Genomic DNA, 20,230 nt, shown 5'->3' with positions numbered 1-20,230 from the left:
TCTGATAATTGCCCACTGAGTTTCCTATTGTTTAAATCATGTCTTTTTCCTCCAAAATCTGTTTTAAAAAAAAAAGAATAGTTTATACTATTTATAAAATTAACTGTGATATAGAAACACAATTGAAACTGTTTCAAAACATGTAGTATCTGGGTATTATAATGTAACGTACAGTACTCAACACTATCGTGATCCATTCCACATAGAATCCATGCCATATTTTCCGCAAATCATTTTTGTGGGCGTGTCGTGGCAAGCACGCAATACTCCTTGCCGCTGTTTGCTTACAGTCAGAACTGAAGCAGTACAGGTCAGATACAGTGCAAGTAGGCATTAGACAGGTTAATCGAGACACATGGAAAAACAAAACTCAGCTGCCATACTGCTCCTTAAGCAGGCTACAACGCTTAACATCCATACCGGGAACCTGGTCAACTGGAGCCGCTTGAAGAAAAAATGCCCTTCTTCTACCAGCGAGGAGGTAAAATAATTACCGGCAATCGAGTGCTTAGAGAAGGCACTGCAGGGGTTACAAGCGGAAGACAGAGCGGGGATGGCGAGGGGCCCTTGGTAGTGATTTGGTCAGGTGTGACCCATTATTATAAGTATTTGATCTTGAAGGTTATTTAATAAAATACTGAGTCCGGTTGCTACCGCGACGAAGCAGGCACGTGGCGATTATCAAGTTGCAACACTCATACGGTTTACATTTATTTTTTATTTTATTTTTTTATATTTAAATACGGTTGCCACCTTGCACACCATTGTGGTAAATGGTAAGTTTATTGGTGCATTTCGTAAATGTTTTATTAGTATATAATCTCACCAAAATGTATAGAAAGGAAAAGGGAAAATGAGTTCTGCATTCATTATACCAACTGCAGCTGCTACAAGGTAGAGAATGCTAAACAACGCGTGTCTGTTTGTTGCTGCGACCAAGGTTTCCCTTCCAATTGTACAATAGCGATTCATGTGTAAAAAAACAAAACAAAAACACAAATTCAGCCCATACCAATTTCTGTTTTAATTTGACTAACATTGCCACACGTCGCTTTATTGGACAGCTGTCTCAAAATTACAGACTTTAAATAGAGAGATTTTGTATTTCAATCACAGTCCTCTCATAAATAATTGAAGCCATCAGCGCAGACCGTGTCATGTTGTCAAAGCCTTGCATTTTTAGCTTTTTTTCCAGGTTGTTAATCAGTCTTGGTTTAAAAAATGCCAGCCAAATACAAACTGTAAACTGATGGCTTAATGGTTTATGTGCAAATAAATCAGTGATAGATCAGAGTTATTGCACTTGTTATGGTAAAAGCAATGAAAAGTCAGTCAGATTTGCTTGGTAAAGCATGGGCAAACAAGGAAGAAATGACCAGGTAAATTTGCCATGGTAACATTAAAGGGCATTTATGTAACTTTGTCATTGTCAGTATTTCTGTTTCATCTGTAGCAAGCAGTATACCATCTGTACATTTCTTTCTTTCAGCTGCAGGGCTGCATTCGAGAAACCCTTAGTGAATGGTGTACTAAAATTACCCCTACCCAGGAAAAGGTGAGCTTGCACTGTGGATTGCTGCAACACGCATCCTGACTCTATTCTGGACCATGTTTCATTTCTGGTCTGTTTAATATGAAAATCTTGAAAGTTTGTGATTTAATTGTTGTTTAGTTAGTCCAGTAAAAGGTGGATTCATTGCATAGCTAGGGTGAAAGGTTAATGCAGTTGTCAGACCGGTTTCACAGTGTGTTTTGAGGCAGCAGCCACTGTCCCTTCGCCTGATTTTGCTTGGCTCAGCTAATTGTTTTGCTAGCCTCATTGAAAGTGTAGGGGACTTAGAAACACAAAAAGCAATGCTCACTAGAGTGCCTAGGATGGAGTCCTACAGTAAAACGAAGGCTCCAGTTTCAAATAAAGACTGCAATACACAGAGTATATCAGCTGACAAGCAGACAGAAACAACTTCGGCAATGATTTGAAACACCATTGGAATTTTATGTTGTATGGGGGAAGCATGACAAATCAGGGTTTTTCTCCTTTGCGCTTGTCACAATCCAGCACAGTGCTTCTGTAGCTGCTCTACTGTATGGGTTGGGGATGACCTCAATGATTGTTTGCTGAATCATCCTACCTTCATGTTTTTGCTGTCTGGCATGACTTGCAATCTTTGTATCTCTAAGAAATGAGCACATGAGCAAAGATGGTTAATGTTTGGCTTGAAGAACTGTCAGTCCTGTAAACTTACTGATGCTTGTTCCCAGCAGTGTCTCTGGCATCAAAACATTTTACTGGCTGTAAAACAGGTCAGTCAGTTGAGGAAACAGCTAGTTCATAAGTGACAGGAAATAATGTGTTGAAGGAGAGGGGGACAGTTTTACTCCCCAGGTTAAATTAACATACTATTTTTTTTGTTGGCTACAACCGCTTTAAGTATGTTTATTTAGGCTGTGGTGACGCTCAGACCAATTTCTTTACTGTGGTGCTCACTTGTGTATAGATAATAAGACTGCAGGGCCAGACTGCCTTGGGCATACAAATCTGACAATCCTCTTTTCTCAACTGTTATTAGCAAATACAAAAATGGCTGCCAAGTGCTGTTAATATCGACTGAAACAAGCTGTTCCAGCAGCCAACTGCCCGACTGTCTTCAAAACCCTTTCGTTAACCAAATTGCTTATAACAGTGGCTGCCACCTGCTTGCTTTAGGAGGCTCCAAGCACACTGGAATGCACACTGACCCAGGCAACAGAGGCCGTTACTCCTGAGGAAAGGGAAGAATTGAAGGTTTCAGGTAAATTTGGAATAGTTCTTCTGTTTCTTTTTTACTTAATTATTTTTGCATTTAATATTTAGTTCTTACTATTATTATTATACAGTAATGCATAGATGTGTATTGTATAATTTTTACTGGCGTGCTGCTGATGTAGTACTCAAATCAGAATCACCCTTTTCACACTGGTGTAACAAATAATAATACATGTAAAATATCCATGACGGTATGTGAAAAATGTATAACAAAATGGTGCATTGGAAGCCTTTTTAAATTCAAAATAGGTGTTTTAGCCTTCAGAAAGAAATGCATAGTTTTGCTTTCATTGCAAAACCGAAAGTTTCGTTATATATATATATATATATATATATATATATATATATATTATATATATATATATATATATATATATATATATATAACGAAGAATGCTGGAAACTTACTCATAGGTTGTACTTTTTCAGGTATAACCAGACTCCACAAATATAATAGTCTTTTTTTTTTTTTTTTTTTACAGTGAAGTTGTTTCTCAGTGGATCAAATCCCTCGTCCATCAGAACTGCAGTAGATCTGGGTAAGTTTAAATGAGCAACATTACTGCTATTGTGATATTCTGCCTTTTTTAAAAAAAATTTTTTTTTTTAGCAGTATTCATGTTGTGTGAGGACTAGACGGAGTATGATTGCGTTCCCTGTCTGTTCTATAAGGTAGCTCATCTTTAACATGGGATATAGTTACAGACATGCAGTTTTTAATCCAGGCTTGACTGTGTTTGACCTCTTCCTTCCAGCCTGTTCTACACTGGGGGTGTCTCAGCTGGACTCTGTGATGATTGCGCCCCCTCCTTTACCAGAGGGAGTCAGTCTGACCCTGGAACATCTGCAGCCTTATTGGGAGGAGCTGGAGAGCCTGCTTCTGAGCCACAAGATAGCAGCCATCGGCACTTCTGATTTAGACAAGCCACTGCTGGAGCAGCTGTACATGTGGGCACAGGTAAAGAATCACACTTCCTAATAACCGAAGATAGACCTCTTTTTAAAAAACACATACATTAAGGGTGACCACCTGCCAATGCAACTGCCAGTGGAAAGTCTTGGCTAGGAATTACACAGGGAGTGTCAAGTTGATTGGCGTGCCCACTGGTTAGGTAAGCAGTCCGTAGGGACTATTTTTCCTTGCCACGCTACGGCGGACTCTAGAGGCTAAGCAGCTGATAAGCTCAAAGTGGTTGACATTAGGCCTGGCCTTTGTCCTCCAGAGGCAGGTTACTCCCTGACATCTTCCATGGAGCTTCTGGCTTGGCTATGTGATAACCATTGACTTTCAGTTCTGCTGAGCTGTTCTGGGGATTGCAGCAGGAAGGGAATACAATATGACATTATAAATTGGGGAGAAGAACAGGGGTAAAATAATTGGGCAGTCTAAATTGTTTATTGCAGTAACTACCTCCTGTGCTCTTGGGTCTGTTACAGCCATTTGCAGAACTCTAAGTAGTGCACTGAAGCATATTGATTTGCTAAACTTTTGCTACAAGACCAAATTTACATCTCAGCAATATTCTAGACTTCATTGAAATACCTTGGTGTTTATTGTATTTCATAGTTTTTTGTGCATTCTACTTTAACTATACATTGTTGATCAGTTTCTAAAAGGTAGTCGTTTATCTGTTTCCATTTTTAATGAATGGCCTCATCTGTGGTTTGCTGTGTGCAGGTGAAGCCCAGCAGTAACCAGGTGAATCTGGCTTCCTGCTGTGTGATGCCACCAGACCTGACTGCCTTTGCCAAGGAGTATGATATACAGCTGCTGACCCACAATGATTCCAAAGGTGAGTCACTGGCCATGTGTTATTCTCGAATACAGATTTAGTATGGTAAAAGCACAGTTAAGGGTGATAGAGAGCTAGGGTAAATGTGTAGCACAACCAATTGAAAAGCGCAGTAGAACTGCTAAAGTACTGTGCAGATTTTTTATAAACTTAATTATTAAGGACACCCACACATTTACTGCTGCTTTTTGTCCATTAATCAATAGAGATGAAAACACCATGCATTTGCTGTAGACATTGTCTGATTAGGCAAAATAACTGCTAGTATTTCCACATCATGCAATTTTCCTATGCATTTCCGTGCTTTGGATGCAGAAAAAGAATGTTGGGCACCACACCTACTAAATCTTCTGTAGTATTTTTTTACCAAACCAGTTTCACAGCCATGTGTAGATAATGACGACATACGTTTGGAGTATTATCATTTGGAACAGAGTTCTAGAGTGAAGGAGTTAAGGTTGATTATTGTATAGCCCAACAGTGTAAGCTATAGCTGCATCTCTTGGGATTGTCCCTAAAATAAACAATATTTTAATATCCAGCGGGACTCCCTGGTACTGTACAATGCTCTGAAAAAATCTAGCTATTGTATATCCAGGTTGAGCAAGTCAATCTAAAGTGGAGACAAGGAAGGAGGGGATGAAGAGGTGTTCCTAATAGGCTAAACAAAGTGTTCAAAACAGCCCAGAGACAGAAGTCTGACTGTGACGAGTTTAAGGTTTATCCATAAAATTCACTTAAGCCATAGTCAGCTGGTTATATATGTGTTCACCATGTTTTGTTCATGTAATACTGCAGGTTACAAGCAAAATAATATATTTGTATTGTATATAGTAATTTAAATAGCTGTATCAAAGCAAAAATAAACACATTCGTAATTTAATGGTCAAAAAAAAAATTCTGCTAGAACATTACAACACGCTCTGCTAGAACTATATATCTCGTAATCTGTTTGCAATATTTTTTTTTTTTTTCTTTTGCCTTTAGAGCTCATCACGGAGACGAGCTTCCAGGAGTCTGTCAGCGAGGGTGTTAAAGATGCCGTGGTAGCGGATTGGTCATTGGAGTGGGTTCTTCGCTACTCTGTCATTGTCAAAAGCCGAGGCATTATCAAATCCAAGGGCTATCTTGTTCAAGCTAAAAGAATCAGCTGTTAACGTAATGTATATGGTGACAGTAGGAATGCAGCTAAATAAAGCTATTCAAGCGCACTTTTTTACAAAATTTCTTGTGCATCAAATTAAATAGCGTAGAAAGGCGAGTGCATAGTGGTTCCCCCTTTTCACACAGATTACTGTTGCTGGTTAGGAAACTTGTACTGTTCATGGCTGACTGAAACAGACCTTGCCTAGTAGTTTTCAGTCTAACGCAGTCTTTCAGGTTAGAGTGGACACATGCCTGGGGGGGGAGGGGGACCAGGAAAGTGAAAAAACATTTGTGAAATCCGTTGTCTTCTCTGAGATCATGTAAATGTGCTTAAAATGAACACTGCAACTGATTTGAATGCAGGAAGCACCCTCAGTATCGCAACATGGCATTACCTAATTAGCTGTCAGTGTGAAGTCAAGGGAGGAATTTGGTGTCCCTTTTTGTATACTGTAAACAAAGGCTTCAGTTTTTGTCAGAAAAGCAGAGTACACATTTTTGACACATCTGGGATGTGCAAGCCATCAGGAGATGTGTCAATTTTCTTTTCTTTTTACGATTTGAAGGTGAATAAACCTGGCTTGTTTTGTGCTGATGTCCTGTTTATACCATCTGTAGATACTGTCTCCATCAGCATAAACGTTCACAAAGTACCAGCTAACTTGGGAAAATGTGGCTTCGACTTGCACAGATTCATTATACATGCCAGGGACATTATTAATCATAAACCAGAACTGCTGTGCATCATATTCCACATGAAAAGTGAGATTTTATTCCCACCGATTTTTACCGATGTTTCAGTTAAAAACTGTTTTTTACCGATTTCATCCCTATTTTATATATATGTAAAATAAACTCAGAAAAATCCCCCCCCCCCTTTTTTTTTTTTTAATTGAATTGAATTAAACTGAAAACGCGGAACACCTTTATCCTCCAACATTAAAAATGACTGTAGAATGGGTCTTGTTTGGTTGGTTTTAGATATTGGCAAGTACCAGCAGGAAAAGGGGATACTGACATGAATGAAATGTTACATGAAAGATTTATTTAATGTATATAAAGAAAATAAAATAACTAAAATGATAGTTTCAAGCCAGTGGGGCCAAGGTGATGTTTACAGAAGTAATGTTTTGAATATGTTTGTAGCACTTGGTGAATTCATACTGTTTGGACTAATATAACAAACATGCTTTATTGTACTGTAATAAAGTAGATGTATAACGTCATTGATTCATGACACACTGTAACTAAATATGGTCAAGTTCTTTCTTTATTCCACACAAGGCTTAAGTGATGGGTTGGTTATGACCAGCTATATATGAAAAATAGAATGAACAAATATGTAGCTTCATTACGTTTTGCGAGATTTGTAGTCATTCTGAGGGATTATTTTTGCAATTGCTTTATTATTTATTTGTTACGGTGCTTTCACTTGACCAGTAGCTACTTTCAGTTTGAGTAGCCTGCCATAGACATGCAATGTAGGCTAGATCATCCAAAGGGGTTTTGTTAGTAAGCGCCATCTAGTGTACAATAGAGGATTGCCAGATCACTAGATGGTGCTGGCTTTTACTTTTATAAAGACACTTTGGCTGATCTTGCCTACATTATAAATGTCTATGGCAGGCAACTCGATCTGAAGCGCATCTTATTGAAAATATAACACATAGTATTTGAGTACTAGCAATAACATGCACTCGGAATGATTGCAAGCATCAGAACAGGGACAGTGAAATGAATTTCTCTGTTGTAAACTATTTGTGGTTAAAATAATTTGAGCTTTCAAGGGGGGGGGGGGGGGGGGGGGTGATGGAATTATTTTTAAGAACTTGCCATTAGTAGGCATGCATAATATATGATTAGATTACTTTCAATGTTCCATTATCATTTTATGATGATGTTTGTAATAATTCAGAATGGTTCTAATTGCAATTACTCAAATATTATGTTTTTGGTATTTTTTGGAGAAGTCTATGTTTAAGTGCTTGAGTAAGAATTCAGAAGCTTCGCCTGAGTTCTAGTTGCCTGTCAGCATTTCAATAAGTGCAATAAGAATCACTGATTGATTGCAGACATAATTTACATGTACGGGTACATGAAAAGCAACTAAGAACATGTATTTTTTTACTGTTTTAATTTTAAAATGCGTTGATTAATACTTTCATTAGACTACGCCTGATTGCCTGTGCTGAAGTTTGCCTCTTTTGCCCCTGTGTTACTGATGGATGAGTTGCAGTTTAAAAACAGACTGCACCTGTGGCTTTTTAAACATAAATGTGTGGTGAGTTTGGGAGAAATTATATAGGATACCTACTTATATCAAAAACATTAACTATACTCTAGGAGTTCATCTGAATGCAATCATTAGTATACAATTGCAACATCTCCGAGAGAACTTTGAACAAGTGGACTGTGGTTTTGTACCCTCTAGTAGCTGCTCCAATGGCAATTTGCATACTCCTAATTCCAAATTTATTTATAGCAAAGTTCTCATGTTTTGTTTTTTTTAACCTCATCCTAGTCTGTGGCACCTCCAGATCCATTATAATGCAGCTTTTGTGCCAGCATCAAGTTTGATTTTATTCAGGCCCTTTTGTCACAAGCTGGGTACATGTTGCCTAAGCAAAAAGTTCATTAAGGATCAGACCTTATTGTCGATATTGAGGGACCAATTTATCCATGTCTGCGTTCAGCAATTCAATCAACAAAATGTATTCATTTATGAGACAAAACTAAAAGATAATGAGTCAGGTAGACAAAGATTTTGAGAATATGTACTATGCAATATATGTTGAATTCGCATGCATATGTCTGCTACCCCCACTCAGTAATGCACACTGTATTTAATAGTGAACAGCAAAGTGATGAAGAATACATTAAATACTTTCTCCAGCAATCTACAGAATGTGCTTAGGTTTATGTTTGTTGCCTGTTCAGTTATGACAATCGGAATACATTTCTTGTTTTTATTTCAGTATGTTAAGGTCCCATTATTCACAGCAGTTGTTTAACAGACAGAACAGTGAAAACCATTGCATAGTTATTTTACCCTGATGTAAACATTCTTAAATATAATAAATACATTATTTCTATTTTTACACAACAAACAAGTGATAAATAGTATTTCTTATAAAAGCTGACCACTGTATTTTTAACATGGTTATACTATGTATTTACCCTGGTTTGTCATGTTTTCATTGTGCTTTGTTACATTGCTTTTATTATGGTAAACTTTTATAAGGGATACACTGATAAGTTACTGATAAATAGATACAGATGTTGGAAGGGGGGGTGCTTGTCACCATTGTTATTAGGGTGCAGTCCTGCTGTAAATTCCAGCAACTGTTCATGAGCTGTTACCCAGTTCAGAAATGTATATAACTTTACAAGTATTATGTTAGGATAGTAAGACAAACAGTTGTCTTTTGAACTTTATAGTAAAGACACAACCAGATGAAAACCAGCAAATTACCAGCTCTGGCCAGCATACACCAGTTGGGTATTGCCACTTTGGCCAGCATGTGTGTTACATATTTCAGCATACATGCCAACAGCTCCCATATGGTCGGACCAGTCCCGATGTCCTAGCAAATGTCCCGCATCCCGATGCATAGGTCCCGATATTTACCCATAGGGGAAAAAAAAATCATTTATTCTGCACAGTAGTTAGTGAAAACCACACGCTGTGCTCTTCGTGCGGCTGACACATCTGCTGATCACTAACTTATACAAAGGTAAGAACGCTTCATTATGTCGGTTTTTAATGGCATGATGGTCGTTTTGAGTTGGGGGGGTACGTCTATTATATGACAATGAGTGTTTTTTACGTATGATCCCCCACCCTAGGGTGTGGGTGATTTTTTTTTTTAATAGATGCTCAGTAATCGGATTCCGCTAAGCAGTGAATGGCAAAATAATAAAGAATATATTTCAGTGTAGTTCTCAAACTTAACGGACGATAAAAAAAATAAAAAATAAATAAAAAAAAACTGACTTTTGTCCGGTCAGTGGTTCTGACCGTACACGGAGGCGAGCGTCCTGCTGAACAGTTTCCAAATTAAATCATTAGGTATCCATGTGTAATATACACTACATGAGATTCAAACAACTGTTATAACAACGAAAGCAATTTGAGCTTTTAATTCTCTTGTAGATAATCTACTTGCTAGTAAAATAAAATAAAAAATCTAATAAATAATGTATTTGATCAATTTAAAAGTGTTGAAGCATTTTTCTTCGTTCAACACTCGCATGTCGGATGTACTATCTGACTGGAGTCTTGTCTGCTTTTCCCCATAAGCGGAAGTTAGAAGTCAGTTAAGTATGAAACATGGTGGTTACCAGGAGGAGAACGTGGGCAGAGTCGGCGGACCGGAGTAAAGTATCAGAAATCCTGATTAAATCGGTATGTTTACGCTGCATTGTCTTTCTTATAGAACGCGGTTTTCAACTAATGTTTTATTTACAATGCAAGTTTTTTTTTGTAGAACTTGGCACACGTGTATCACATGCTGCAACTACGGTGTGTGTATATTGATAGTGCTGACTTCTTTTCATAATAAAAACAGTACGGTCTCATGAGAACTGTTTGCTACCCTTGAAGTTCGCGATAATGTCCAGTTTTCTGTTAGGGGTGTTTTAGAGTTTAAAAGCACCGGAAAATTGGGCGGATAATATTTGGATATTCACAAGGCCATACGCGACACATTGCTTCCATCTATCCTTCGTCTTTACAGTATTCTCATAATATTGCAATAAATGTTTGCCAAACCTTTAACAACAATCACAAGTACGTCGTAAAATAATCAGTTTTACTGTGCCTTTTTTAAATTTCTGTGGTCCAAACTCAGTGTAGACAATAAACCTGTTTTGGTTTTGTTTACTGTAATTAGTCAATTTAACTTAACTTGCTGTTATACATTTTGTTTACATGTTTTTTCAACAGTCACAAAAAAAAATATTTTCTCATAATACACAAAATATTACTTGCAAAAAAATAGGCTTCACATAAACCACAATCCGTTTACATCAAGTCAATGTGGTGGGTATTTAGGGTGGCCACTAAGTGTTGTGAAGGACATTCAACCCTCTAAAACACGTGGTTCCCAGGTCCTTGAGTAAACTCCAGGTGCTCTGCAAACAACTCCCAAAATTCGGTTAGGCCGTTCTTGCAAAAACCCATTTTTACACAATCACAACTTGTGATACTACAATATATATTATTAAGCAAAAAAACAACAACAAAAAAACACTATACGTAGCATTCACGTAAATGCATAGCTTCCTAATCTGCTCATTCTGGTTGTGTTCACGGAGTTTAGGGGAGGAAGAAGTAATCTGGCAGTCCCAGCCTTTTCGCTTTGAGTGAAAGTAGCGAACTGCATTGGATAGCCCTCTCGGTTGGAATAACTAAAACAATAAATAAAATAAACATTAAGACCACAGTTTTAGTACTTTTCATGTTCAACAATATATGTACTACAGTATTGCCAGGGGTGTAGCAATGTACATTTTTTTTAATATGTTTTTGTAGAGCTTAGCTGCATATATAGTAACACAAGTTAATGTGAAACAAAGAGAGGCTATATTTGTAGCTTGACTTGTGAACTGTACGTTAGAGTGAATGATCGATTTCCGTTCCATGGTATTATATGGATTTATTCAACCAGGTTTAATATCTCAAGACTATGCCAAAAACAAATGTTATTAACACTACTTCTGGAAATAAGGTGCACAGTCAGTTCTTGACGCTGTCATATTTAACCAAAATACTGTGTGTCACCAGTCCCATTTCATTTACACATCACAGACCACCAGAAGTGACATGCAACATCCTGTATGCTCTCCAATAAGTTTTAATTCATTGTTTCCCACCCACCTCGTCTTCATATTCCAGTGTTTTTTGTGTGTACATGGAGCGAAATTGGCGACTCAGTGAGTACAGTAAGTTGCACAAAATGCCAACATTCCCTGATGAACTAATAGCAAAGATCAAGCCCAGGAATCTCATTAAGTTACATAAATACTTTACTTTCTACATGCACTTCTACATATACATGACAGTAGTTTAAAAATGCTGTTGTGAAAAAATCCGTAGTCCATGGAAAGAATCCAAACAATATTAAATATAGTAACAGAAGGCTCTGTACAAAAAAGATTCCTCTAAATCGTAATGGCACTTTAACAAAACCATTCAAGACTCTTTTGGGAGGTGGGGTGCTAATTCACAAAAGAACTGCCATGGCACTCATTTTGACTGTTTGAGGTTTTCAACGTTTCCTAAATACATGTATTAAATACCCTGACTGCATTTGAAAGGTAGGTTCACAAAAATAATCCCACCCACCTAGATCCGCCAAAGCGTCATTTTGACTGCCTTTTACAGTACATGCTTTTATTTTGAATATAACCTACAATATTCTATTTTATTTTTATATACAAGCCTGTTATCTCTACTGGACCTGGCAGTCATCAGTTTCTTTGTTTTGTACAAGGAATGCACTGGGGAAAAGTAGTAGAGATTTCATCTTGAAGCTAGCCACAGCGCTTCGGCAGAAACATTTCAATCGGAAAACTGCAAAGCAGCAGGCTGCTGCAGCTCAACCGAGATGATTCTGTGCTGCACTGAGTTACACATGCAAGAGAAAACATGTTACTTTCATTTTAAATTAAAAACTACTTTTGTATTTAGTTTTGTATGTACATAAACCTGTTAACACACTATTTCGAAATGTTTCTTTTATTAGTTTTTTTTTTTGTAGTGCTTTATATAAACCCTTTAGGTGTTCATTTAAATACAGCCTTTCAGCTGTGCAGATGTTTGATTTGATGTGCTTGAATAAAACTTTTGAGTTGCATATGATAATTTGGCTCATTTTAATATTGATGTTTAAAATGTAACCGTCAATGACTGCTGGCAGCGGTTTTAGGTATGAGTATAACCGCGGCAGTTCTAGTGTTAAAACACAACTTTTTATAATATTATTACTTTTTTATTTTAACCAGGCTGCCTCCAGAAGTAATACTCCAGCCAGGCAAAGAGCAACCAGTAGCAGAAAGAGCGAAGTAGAGGTATTATCGGAAGCCATCAGCGAGTCTGAGCATGAGGGAGCAGAAGAAAGGGACGCTCAATCCTCGGAGGTGCAGAGCTCTGCCGTCAAGCGGATGACCAGGAACAGACAGGCCAGAAGTGCATCTCAACAGGAGTCGATGAATGATGCTGATGTTTCTGAGGCTGGGTCATGCTATTCCACAGTATTGGAAGTGCAGTCGCTTCATGATCAACAATTAACACGCAGCTGTAGAAGTAGGGCCCCCTCCCATTCGAAAGTAGTGGGCAAGTCGCAAGATGAGGAAGCTGACATCTCTGAAGCAGAGTCATGTGCCTCTTCTGTTTCTGCAGTGCAAGCCACTGACAACCGAAGAGTAACCAGGAGTTTGATGTGCAGAGCAGTGTCAAAAACAAAGCCTGGTGCCAAGTCTCAAAACGAGGATACTGGGTTTTCAGACGCAAAGTCCTGCTCCACAGTCACTTCAGATGTCCAGGCCTCACAAAACCAAAGAACAACCAGAAGTAGGAGAAGCGAAGCCCTATCTTTCAATGCTGAAAAGTCCCAAAATGAGGACACTGAAGTTTCTGAGTCTTGGTGCTCTGGTCTTCAAGCAACTGTTGTATGCCGAACAACAAGGAGCAGGCAAGCGAAAGGCCAGCCTGCCTTAGAGTCCCTCAAGAAAGGAGTAACAGAGGTTGAGAAATGCTCCCTGCCATCACCTTCAAAAGACCCAAGCAGGAGGAATATGTCCCAGTCGCAGCAAGAAGTTATATTGTGCTCCGAATCGGAGTCTGTTGTTTCTAATGTTGCTGGGAGCCCAACAAGAGGGAGCTGCAAGGTAGAATCCAGGTCGGAAGTGGTATCCAAAACTCCAAGCAGAGGTTGCACAGGATCACTGCGCAATCACCGGGTTGTGTCGCAGCTGGAAGCCAATGTAGAGGCTCCGAGTGACCATGAAGAAATTGAGCTGGAGCTTCATGCCGCTGCTTCTCCCAGGAAAGAAGAAATTAAACCCAGCAAAGAAAGTGATAAGAACATCCAAAAAACTGCTGATTCAGAAGGTCCTGGTCTTCACAACTCCATAACGGTCAGCCAAAACGAGGAGCAGATTTTTTCTGAAACTGAAACCTCACCGTCTCATGAGAAAGTAGAGGTCAATGATGAAACAATTGTGATTGAACTAGATTGTGAGAGCATAAATATTGAACTGGCGGATGGCAAGAGGAAGCAGGGCAACGGGAGGGTTTCGGGATACAAGGATGCTGACTCTGACAGTGAAGATGAAAACCAGAATCAGTGGTGTAGAAGTCTGCTGAACTTGGAAACAATCAAAGCTTCACCTAAACAAACCCCAGTCATTAACTTGCTGCTCAGCAGCGAGGAGGGCAGTGATGGTTCAGACAGAGAGGATGGTGAGGAGGAGATGGATGATAGTGATGTGATCAGCATCCAAGATGAAGAACCAGGACCATCCAAACCCAGGGCTTCTGAAAACCATTCAGCTCAAGAGGATGGGCTGTTTGTAATAGACACGCAACCTGGATTTGAGCCAAGCAGAAAGTATTATCTAGAAAGTAGAACGAAAGACAGTGAGGAGGAAGCTGAAAGCGATAAGGAAGGTGACCAGGGTAAAGAATCCGAAGAGGAATTTGTTGATGAAGAGGAAGATGATGAAGAGGAGGCTGAAGTTCTGTATAAAAGAAGAAAACCAGCATTGTAAGTATTACAGGTTCTGGTTTGAAGAAAAATGTTTTGAGGTTAAATACAAATTCTTTAAAAACAAGAAATGTGTTTAGTTTCCCTAATGTGATAGTAATTGTGTTTTTTCATTCATTAAATGAAAGCTTTTTGTAGGTTAATAATTCCGTTATTCTGATATTGTTACATTTCTTAAAAGGGTATAGAAAAATACATTGTAATAGAAATTGGTGAGGTCTCTGTCATTGCTGTCTTAAGAATAACTAAGAACACCTGTTCCTCTCCTATTCTAACTGCTGAACTTCTTCCATATATCTTTTCATTGATCCAATATAATTGTTCATTTACCAAAAAAGTCCATAAACTTTGTGTAGACTCCTTGAATACAGGGATATAGTGCATTTTTTTCATTTCCATTTGATGCATGTAGGTTATGGTGGTGTGCTTTTTCATTGTATATTTACAGCTGAGGTGGAGAATGTGTGTTCCTAACAATTTTTTTCCCCCTTTGCAGGATGGAGCTTTCTAGCAGCATAGACCCAGGTTTAAATCTCAAAGAAGTCGGGGGCCTGTACATCAACTTTGATGCAAAGAAGCACACAAGTGCCCCAAGTGCTCTTAAAAAGCTGAAGGAACAAAATAATAAAGATGTGGTAAGGTATCCCATCCAGCCTCCAGTAAAGCAATATTTGTTTACTAGCCAAGTTGTGTTCACCAAGTCAGATTTTAAGTGGGGTTAAATACAATATAGTATTAACATTTTCAAACCCAAGAAGCTGTTTTGCATGCATTTCTACTCATTTTGAATGGAATCTGAATGATTACATTGATGTGTCTATTAGGCACTTTAGTAATGTGAAGCCAGGTGACACTCCCTATTTGAGTGTCTATTTAATCAAAGAACAAACATAATGGAATATGTGTAATTGGTGTATTTAATGCTTGGTTAAAACAAACTTAGTTAATGAAGTTAGTGGTAGTTAATGAACCCTCCTGGGATATTAAAGTGTACTAATCCTGCTGTTTTGTTGCTAGCTGTTAGACAAGAGTGTGATAACGCCAGATTTTGAGAAGAGTGAATCAGTTCCACCTTACAGGGAGTCTGTCCAGCAGCTCAAAATGAAGCGCAGAGTAAGTAAAGTTGGTTTGATTTCTCCAATGGCAAATGTAGAATTAACTAAATTTAAATGAACCCAAAACAATGTTAAAAGATTCTGATAGAAATCATTTTGTTTTCATGAGATGAGGAACATTGCTGGGGTTGGGGTTGGGGGAACTCTTTATTGGTTTATTGTACTGCCCTACCCATTATTTTCACCCTTACCAACATACTGTTTCACAAAGAAATGACCTGTACAGACAGTTTCTCCCAGTACATTTCTAAATACATAAACGGGGATGGCAATATGACGCCAATTGCTAATCTGATCCAGTGCAGGTTTTGCTATGATTTTAATGGGACACACCTGAGCTTGTTACCTATTAGGGATAGGACAGTATAAAATATGCATTGTATGGTAATCGTAAAGAAAAAAAAAATACCGTGGTAACCATACTATCACGGTTACAGTACATCATGCAAGTTATAAAGGCTTACAAAAAAATGAAGACTAATGTAAATCACTTAAATGACTAATTCACAAAAATAAAACAAATCTCACTTCCTTGCACAGAATGATTTAAACATTTGATATTTTACTACGCCAAATACCTTGGTACCTTCTAATTTTTTTTGTTTTGATAAATAGAATCGGAATTTTAAAAGAACACCCTAAAGTTGTACACTGCTATCCTATAACAGTATTAATTTCTATTATTTGCTCAAAATGACATGGTGCTACAGTTTGTTACAACATTAACATTGAAAATGTGTGCTACGCTGCAAGCTTTAGAGAGGGCATTTCTCTAGAAGCTGCGAATGACGTCAGAAAGATACCAGCCAAGAGCAGGCAGCGCAGCAAGCTCTGAGTAACGCAACCATTGAAACTTGTATTCTGTGTTGACAGTTTCCTTCAAAACCATTGTGAAAAACAGTGTCAGTTCACAAAAAGATCTTCATCAGACACTTTGCTAAGGCTCAAGTATGATCACTTGATTTAGCAGAAGCATGTTTGCAGTTGAAAAATGCATTAACCATTGTATAAAGTGATTACGATAATTGCGGTGTAGAATAAAAGGACTGTATCAATACCGTAATGTAAACCGGTATAGTGACCCATTCCTATTCCCTGGAATGGGTGAAACTGCTATGTAGTAGGTGAAACAGAAAACTTTGATCTTCTTGCAGAAAACTACTTTACTCAAACTTTGGTTGATCAGAAAAAAATGTAATTAAAATTAATTAATTTTTTTAGTCCAGGAATTAACAAATGCCTAACGCATGTATAACTTTTTGTATCCTTACTATTTTTTGTATACTTTTAGGAAGAACGTGCCAAGACAACTGGTGATGGCTGGTATAACATGAAGGCTCCTGAAATGACAACTGAGTTGAAAAATGATCTGAAAGCCCTGAAGATGAGGTCAGCTATGGATCCAAAGCGTTTTTATAAGAAGAACGACAGAGAAGGCTTTCCTAAGTATCTACAGGTATGTGTGTCACAAGAAAATTCAAAATTTCGTCTTTCATAAAGCATTGAATCTGAAACTGGGGGTTGTGTACCCAACATGTTCTTGCAAAAATGTCCTGTACAAAGATATAAACTGTATTGAAACAACTTTCTGCAGCAGTAGAGGTTAATATGAAACTACTAGCAGTACAATGTAATGTTTGACAAGAAAGTGCTTTAATATTTTTACATTAAGCTTTAGTGTTAATGTTTTTCAAGGTGTGCTATAGTGGTCCTGTGTTTGGGGCCTTCAATTTAGTTTACTGTTAAACGTTTAAATTGAACTCCGATATCAGCTACAAGATTAATGTGTAATTTATTTTAAATGAATACATTTTTTTTTCTAAATAGGCCTGTTCTAGTGAGGTAAATATTAGCATTGGGAAGTGAACGATTTGAAAACTACAGAAGAAAACACTGATTGAAAGGCTATTGCATTGGATAAACAGTAACTGTTGGTCAAGTTTCAGTGTATTCAAATTTTGTATTCATGTTCCAGTCTCTGAAGCATGTCTGCATTTTGAACTTGTTTTCTGCCCCTCTACTGTTCTCAAGCGCCAGAAAGATAACTAGGATTTATTTGTTATATTCTTAAGACAGCAATTTAGGGCTGTCCCCAAATGCACATAATGTTATCTTCTTAGTAATGCCACAGTGTGATGTTAAGTCGAAGCAGTATTGCATCAGATTCAAGCTTTACTGGATGCTTGATATATTTGCAGTTAAAGGAGGTATGTACCACAAGCTCATGTGTAACTAGTTAAGATATTAACTGGCATTACTGTTTTGCAATGGGAGTCTCCCATATGTATGGATGTAAACTAAGACCCACCTTTAATTCTGAGGAGGCCTGGCAGAGTTTTGCAGTGTTCGTTCTTTCTTTAGGTTGGTACTGTTGTGGACAGTCCAGTCGATTTCTATCATGCCCGGATTCCCAAGAAACAAAGGAAGAGGACAATAGTGGAGGAACTAATGGCTGATTGTGACTTCAGAAGGTGTGTATTACCTCTGCAGCGCACAGACAGACTGCAAGCATGAGTCTACCGAAGTGCATGGATTCCTGTGGAAGATTAGTTTTCAGTTTAGAATCTATTGTAGTAAATAGGTTTTGACTCGAAAGAATGGGTGACTCAACAGTGACTTGATTAGTTTTGCAGATATGTAAAACGATGATACATTGCAGGTAGCATCAGAAGACCATGAAGGAAAGATATGGTTAGCACTGTGCGTAGATAGCATTGTTTGCATAGTAAATGTAATGTCTGGTGTATAATACCCTTAGTGACGTGGCTCATTAACTCGATCAAAAATATGTCTTTAGTCACAGCAACAGTATTTGTTTGTAGATTTCAGAATATGTTCTTATTAATGTTTATTTACTTTTAGTTACAACAAGAAGAAATACAAGCAGATCATGACAGAGAAGGCAGCCCTGGCAGCTGGCAAGAAGAATCGCAAGAAGAATAAATTCAGCAAGAAGAAGAAATAACCAGGCTTGGACTGATGACTTTTGTGACTGGGCCACCATGTTGTTTTACCCTGCAATACAATTGCAAAGCAATGAGGCTGTAATTTTAGATTCACATGAAAAATTGCTTAGTCAATTTGCACTTGTATTTCATTTAGTATCTGTAAAATGGACTACAGAGCTAATGTGTGTAATTATAAGAAGTCAATGTGATTTAGCATTTTCAAAAACGTGTCATTGAAACTGAGCTCTAACCAGGTGGATGGTGTGCTGAAGGAAGCATTCTGCTCAGACACGGTATGACTCTTGTTCAGCACAAGGATCTATTTCTAGTGTTCACTCTAATGAGGTGCCCAGTCTGACAGCAAGGAGTGGTCTTCCAACAAGTGTGTCTGGGACTACTGTAGGTACCTCCAAAGAGCTTACATGCCTAAAAATTAGGTTTACTGCTACATATCCTATTGTTTTTCTAAACATCTTACTTTTATAAGATATAATTTTGCAACAGGGAGGTTTTAATTATTTGCAGTGACACAAAATTTTCTTTGCCAATATACTTGGCTGAAGTATTAAAGGCTATCGCTCCCAACCGTTACTGGTATTGCATAGCAAATCCTATAAGACGTGTTACAGACAAGATTTTTGAGTCTGAGGCTCCCATCTTGTCCATAATGAGCCTAGCAATACAATTGACAGGCAAAGGAAATTACTTAAATATATAAATGCATGGCCCCCTCCCCCTCCATATATCAGCCACCTGTTGATGTTTGCAAGGAGTCATGTGTTTTTATTTTTATAAACGTATTAAGCTATGTATAATTGGGCTACACTTTCAAGTAGGTAGTTTGTTATATACTGTACCTTTATAAATAAAGCCTCAGGCAGTACATAAAGAATAGCTTTTTAAAATGTCTGTTGTATTAAAGTATGTATTTAAAATGCAAATATACATCAGCATTAAAATTTTGTATTTTATCCAATGAGAAACAATGAGTATTAAACTACTGGTAATTGAAAAAAAGAATGAATTTCGTACACAGTTAATTTTTTTTTTTTTTTTTTTTTTTTAATATAATCATGAATTCTGCAAGTTTTCAAATTGTACTTAAGGATAACATCATTTGAGCCTTCCAAAAAAAGTCTACATGAAGACAGTACCGGAATGAATGAGAAATGTTAATTTCTACAACACAAAAAAAACAAGACACATGCCAAATTGAAGTGAAACAAACAACCTTCTGGTCATAATTTATGAGTTTCTGAAGTACCCATTTTATGCTGTGCTTATTTTGTCATGTCAAACAATTTTAATACCGGAACCATCTGTCAAAGTTTTATGAAATTAAGGGTATTGTTTGAGCTGTTAATCAACTTGTTTTTATTTTACCAGATTCGTTTAGATTAGAATGGTGGATTGATTTTAAAATATAATTCACAGTTAACACTTCAATGTTCCAGCAGGCATCTATGCAAAATAGAAGCCCGCTAGATCTGGACCCTGATTGGCTGTTTGCCCTCAATCGTTTTCTAATCTAATTTATTCCTATTTAAATCAATTCATGTGATTGTGATGTCATTCACCACATATTGTAGTTGAAGATTTAATGAACTGTTCCTTTCCATTTAAACATTCAATTAACAAGGTGTTGAGTTTATTC

The 20,230-nt window shown here is 37.6% G+C and overlaps 2 protein-coding genes across 2 annotated transcripts; both read left to right on the top strand.

Moving 5' to 3' along the window:
- The first annotated feature begins 266 nt into the window (after positions 1-266).
- LOC121330503 (glutamate--cysteine ligase regulatory subunit-like) lies at positions 267-7,526 on the top strand. Its single transcript, XM_041277062.1, has 7 exons — positions 267-481; positions 1,490-1,555; positions 2,708-2,792; positions 3,289-3,345; positions 3,562-3,764; positions 4,485-4,599; positions 5,587-7,526. The coding sequence occupies exons 1-7, from the start codon at positions 356-358 to the stop codon at positions 5,754-5,756; spliced, it is 822 nt and encodes a 273-aa protein (XP_041132996.1). The 5' UTR covers positions 267-355; the 3' UTR covers positions 5,757-7,526.
- A 2,410-nt stretch (positions 7,527-9,936) lies between these two features.
- LOC121294087 (deoxynucleotidyltransferase terminal-interacting protein 2-like) lies at positions 9,937-19,593 on the top strand. The gene is made up of 7 exons (XM_041217641.1): positions 9,937-10,150; positions 12,751-14,513; positions 15,010-15,148; positions 15,531-15,626; positions 16,920-17,084; positions 17,990-18,099; positions 18,491-19,593. The coding sequence occupies exons 1-7, from the start codon at positions 10,076-10,078 to the stop codon at positions 18,591-18,593; spliced, it is 2,451 nt and encodes an 816-aa protein (XP_041073575.1). The 5' UTR covers positions 9,937-10,075; the 3' UTR covers positions 18,594-19,593.
- The last annotated feature ends 637 nt before the right edge of the window (positions 19,594-20,230 follow it).

The sequence above is a fragment of the Polyodon spathula genome, chromosome 18, assembly GCF_017654505.1.
Source record: "Polyodon spathula isolate WHYD16114869_AA chromosome 18, ASM1765450v1, whole genome shotgun sequence".
Classification (NCBI taxonomy): domain Eukaryota; kingdom Metazoa; phylum Chordata; class Actinopteri; order Acipenseriformes; family Polyodontidae; genus Polyodon; species Polyodon spathula.
This window is presented reverse-complemented; position numbering and strand designations above follow the sequence as displayed.

Excerpts from the sequence above, each read along its gene's own strand:
- LOC121330503 (XM_041277062.1), top strand. The coding sequence starts at position 356 with ATGGAAAAACAAAACTCAGCTGCCATACTGCTCCTTAAGCAGGCTACA. Across the intron at positions 1,556-2,707 it reads TTACCCCTACCCAGGAAAAG|GAGGCTCCAAGCACACTGGA; the intron begins GTGAGCTTGCAC and ends TGCTTGCTTTAG. Across the intron at positions 4,600-5,586 it reads GACCCACAATGATTCCAAAG|AGCTCATCACGGAGACGAGC; the intron begins GTGAGTCACTGG and ends TTTTGCCTTTAG.
- LOC121294087 (XM_041217641.1), top strand. The coding sequence starts at position 10,076 with ATGGTGGTTACCAGGAGGAGAACGTGGGCAGAGTCGGCGGACCGGAGT. Across the intron at positions 15,149-15,530 it reads AACAAAATAATAAAGATGTG|CTGTTAGACAAGAGTGTGAT; the intron begins GTAAGGTATCCC and ends TTTTGTTGCTAG. Across the intron at positions 18,100-18,490 it reads GCTGATTGTGACTTCAGAAG|TTACAACAAGAAGAAATACA; the intron begins GTGTGTATTACC and ends ATTTACTTTTAG.